Source organism: Triticum urartu, chromosome 2 (assembly GCF_003073215.2).
Source record: "Triticum urartu cultivar G1812 chromosome 2, Tu2.1, whole genome shotgun sequence".
Classification (NCBI taxonomy): Eukaryota; Viridiplantae; Streptophyta; class Magnoliopsida; order Poales; family Poaceae; genus Triticum; species Triticum urartu.
In genome coordinates this window covers 543,917,881-543,921,564 of record NC_053023.1, presented here as the reverse complement: position 1 = coordinate 543,921,564, position 3,684 = coordinate 543,917,881, and the positions used below count along the sequence as shown (strand labels likewise).

The 3,684-nt window shown below is 45.9% G+C and overlaps 1 protein-coding gene across 3 annotated transcripts; it reads right to left on the bottom strand.

Moving 5' to 3' along the window:
• Nucleotides 1–574: 574 nt before the first annotated feature.
• Nucleotides 575–3,459, bottom strand: LOC125538657. 3 transcript variants are annotated; one of them, XM_048701924.1, is made up of 5 exons: nt 2,553–3,459; nt 1,416–2,300; nt 1,181–1,336; nt 1,013–1,092; nt 575–865 (listed from the first exon to the last, which is right to left on the bottom strand). In XM_048701924.1, exons 1-5 carry the CDS (start codon nt 2,556–2,558, stop codon nt 688–690), a joined length of 1,305 nt encoding a protein of 434 aa, XP_048557881.1. In that variant the 5' UTR covers nt 2,559–3,459; the 3' UTR covers nt 575–687. The 3 variants fall into 3 exon arrangements, with proteins under 3 accessions (XP_048557881.1, XP_048557880.1, XP_048557879.1); XM_048701923.1 differs by having other exon boundaries at nt 575–916; nt 2,553–3,458; XM_048701922.1 differs by having other exon boundaries at nt 575–1,092; nt 2,553–3,457.
• Nucleotides 3,460–3,684: the final 225 nt, after the last annotated feature.

Below are 3,684 nucleotides of genomic sequence, written 5' to 3'. Positions count from 1 at the left end.
TTGATATGATTCTCCTAGATAGATCTTGCGTGATCGTAGGATTTTTTTTGAAATACTATGTTCCCCAACATATTCAACATTCACAACTTAAGATATTGTCGCAACAGTAGCTTATTGTCGCTTGTTGATTATGTTCATAGTTCACAACTTTAGCTGGGAGAACAACAGTTTTGGATCTTGTTTGTGTTACCGTAAGCAACAAAGGATCACCCAATCATCTCGAGGTTTGAATCCACTAGGACCGAAACGTGCCAACTAAATAGAGGAAATTTCTTGTTGAATCTTGCAATTCATCTGCCCAAAACCAAATAGAGGGAATTTCTTGTTGAATCTTGCAATTCATCTGCCCAAAACCAAAACGTGCCAACTAAACAGAACACCTTCAGCTAGCGCTTGTTTCTTGTTAAGTGTAGCACAAATATTACTAACTTTGTACTAAACCAGAGTCCATTAATATGGATCGGGCAGAGTATTTTTTTTCCATGTTAAACTGTTAAGTTAGTTCCAGGTCACATTAATTGACCACAAAAAGGAGCATATGTTCCCAGCTTACTGATAAAACAAAATGCTGCCAGGATTAAACTTACACTTCATTCAATCAAGGAATACTAAAATTGACTCAAATTATGTTATCAGCTTTGGCACAAAGGGCATTACAAGTTACAACACAAACTTGAATTGAAGACACTATGGGAAGTTCTTCTTTGCAACATGAGAAGCCCATATAGCTTTGCCGGCCAGGAAGTGAATTGAGGCAGCTGAATCGATCCCACTGGTAATTATCTTCTCCACCAAAAGCTTCTTAGTCTCAGCAAAGGGGAAGCTGGACGGCGGAGGGTTGTCGCGGCACATCTTACACGCCAGCCTATTGTATAGGAACACATTCTTTAGATTCACCGCTGCTTCCATGACACACCTGACATGCGTCAGCATGTATTCTTCAGATTCAAAACCAAAGATTACTAGCGTTTCCAGACGCCGGTGCTGGAAACGAGATGCAGATGATTCCCACCTTACACCCTTCCTTATGCTATACGAGAGTGCCCTCCTCTTCTCCCTGTCCGTTTCCATTGTACACAAATGATCCCACACCTGCGTACCATAGGCCGACACCGGTAAATGGAAATGGTTTATCAATATTGCAGCCATTTGTATTTGAAGCAAAAAGCTAAGAACATACCGTCAAATATAGCTCCTTCAAGTTGGGCGCAGCTTCAAGAATGAACAATGACCAGGAGAGGTCATACCCTTCTGGAATTTCAGCCATATGCACAAAAGTTAGCTGGCAGAACACGGATGCCAGCTGTCTCGTCAGATGTTCTGGTTGCACCCAAATCTGCATCAAATAAACATGTGATGATATAAGTGGAAAAAGAAGTGACCCCATAACTAGCAAAACATCTATGTCGACTTACCTTTTCGCTCTCAAATCCTAACCTCAGGTTACGCACAGAGGTGCCGCCAAGAAACTCACTTAACTTGACCATTTTGTGGCTACTAAGACAAACATTGGTGAGATCTACAGTCTCGAGCAATGGTACATCACCAACTGATAGTGGATCTTGGAAAGCGATCCAACCATGAAAGGCCATCTGTGTGAGTTTTGGGAGGGAGATGAGCACGACTTTTCTAAATGAACAATTAACGATCTCAAGCTCACTGAGCTGCAGGTGTTCAACTTGCAGTGTGGCCCAAACCCCTGAGTCGCAATTGAACATGCGTAGGTGTTTTAGTTGCTTGCAGGTAAGGAGGACATTACAGATGTCTGATTTACCAAATCTCAAATCCTGCAGTTTGAGGCACGTGAGACCACCAAATGCACCCGGGCAAGCTTCAAAGAACAACATAAAATTTCTCCCATAGTAGACCAGATCATCATCGCCGCGGCGGGAGTAATGCGCCTCTGTCAAAATTGCGAATTGGGCTATCTCAACCTTGTGGGTAGCCATGATCTGTCCAACAGCATGTCCAATGGATATGGTGTCATTGTCTCTCAAAAAGAACTTCATGGACAGGAGGTGGATGGTGTTTCGGCTTGGATCCCTGCGTGACATGATGCTCTTTGTTGCTTCAACCGCAGCTCCATTGATTCGAACAATTTCGCGTTGGTAGCATGCAGTTGTTCCCTCAGGGAGGAAATCCAAAACGTCTATCTTAATTTGAGAGAGCATAGCAGGGAGCTGCTGCCACCGTCGGGAGAGGACACAGGTTCTTGCAGCGTCGCGAACATTGAGCCGGTCAAGAATGGTGAGCAAAATATGATCAGGCAAGTTGCTAAGCATGTCTTCTCGATTACCGTCCTGCATTTGGCATGGAAACATATTAGAGTTGATTTCTTAGTCTCGAAGGCGCACTTTCAAAAATATTAGCCTAAAGATACTATTTTGATGTAGTCTAAAAGATGCAATTCTGTAGTCTCGAAGATACAATTTTGACATTTTTGACAAATGAAAACTGCTTGCGATGTGTAAAGAGTTTTTAGTTTTGCCGAGAATATTGTGTAAGATGATCTACAGGAAGGATTCCCTGAAAAGAAAGGACAAAGGACTCACCTCCATGGTGTAGATCAGCCGATGACCAAGAGGAGGAGCGAGGGAGGTCTCCGTCGCCGGATGTGTTTTCTGATGACTCGCGGGTGGCTCGGTCTCCACTGAACCTGATGGCTTCGCCGCCGACCGCTTGAGGGGATATATAATGGCTTGGTATAAGCTTCCAACTTCGGAGTCAAAAATTGGAGAGCAAACTCGAAAATTGGAAGGCAAGCCCCCTTAATTCTGCTGGGGGTTGACCAAGAAAGAGACGGAGCCGATCTCCGTCCGAAATGAAAACAGAAACGGATCGATTTCGGTATGCGGCTCGAAAAGGAGCTGCTTTTTATTCGCCGGCCTCTTCCGGAACTGCAAACAAGTGCAGCAGAGGCCGCAGTCGCCGGCCAGACGGCCGGCAAGAGCAAATTAGGAAGCCGGCGCCGCTGCCAGCGCTCGAGCGACGGGCGGCCACGAAGCTCCGTTGCAGGTGTTGCTGATGCGGCGCGACGCGCCAGCCTGGGAGAAAAGAAAGACGACGGCGCGACTAGGGAGCGCGGCTGCGTCGGCATTTGGCCGGTGGATGGGCAGCTGACCCATCTCTCGCCTCCAATTAATCTCCCCGCATTTCTCTCTCTGTATGGAAACCCTAGATCTGAGAGGAATCGCGTGGTTGGGATGGAGTTCGGACTTTGGAGAGGACGACTAGCTCTTGGATGTCCACCTAAATCCGCGGAAACTGCAGAACGAAACTTGTGCAGAACCAGCCTGTGTTTGGCGATCGGTCGCCGCGCAATCGGCTTCGGACAGGATAGAGCTTCTGTTTTGGTGGCTGACCACTCGTCCTGCAAAGCTTTTGATGAAGAATTGACGATGGGGAGCATGGATGGAAGCACCGGGACGGGAGCAGGCAAGCCTCGTCCATTGCTAATGTGAGCGGTGAGCCCATGCACCAGAAGAATGAACGGAAGCACCGCTTGATTTGCACTTAGAAAGACGGAAAACAGTACAACTTGCGGCACATGCCGTGATTTGTTAAAAGTTCAAATTTTGTTGTGCAAATTTCTAGATCCAAATTTGTTTTTACATGTCCTGGATGCCTAGCTAGCTGAGTTCATTTTTACATTCTGAATGTGTGTGTTTAATTTTTTTATGAAGA

Bases quoted from the DNA above. Each gene is read 5' to 3' on its own strand.
- LOC125538657 (XM_048701922.1), bottom strand. The intron at 1,337-1,415 runs GTAAGTCGACAT...TATTTGATGCAG, and splicing joins TAGGATTTGAGAGCGAAAAG to ATTTGGGTGCAACCAGAACA. The intron at 1,093-1,180 runs GTATGTTCTTAG...TATGGTACGCAG, and splicing joins TGAAGGAGCTATATTTGACG to GTGTGGGATCATTTGTGTAC.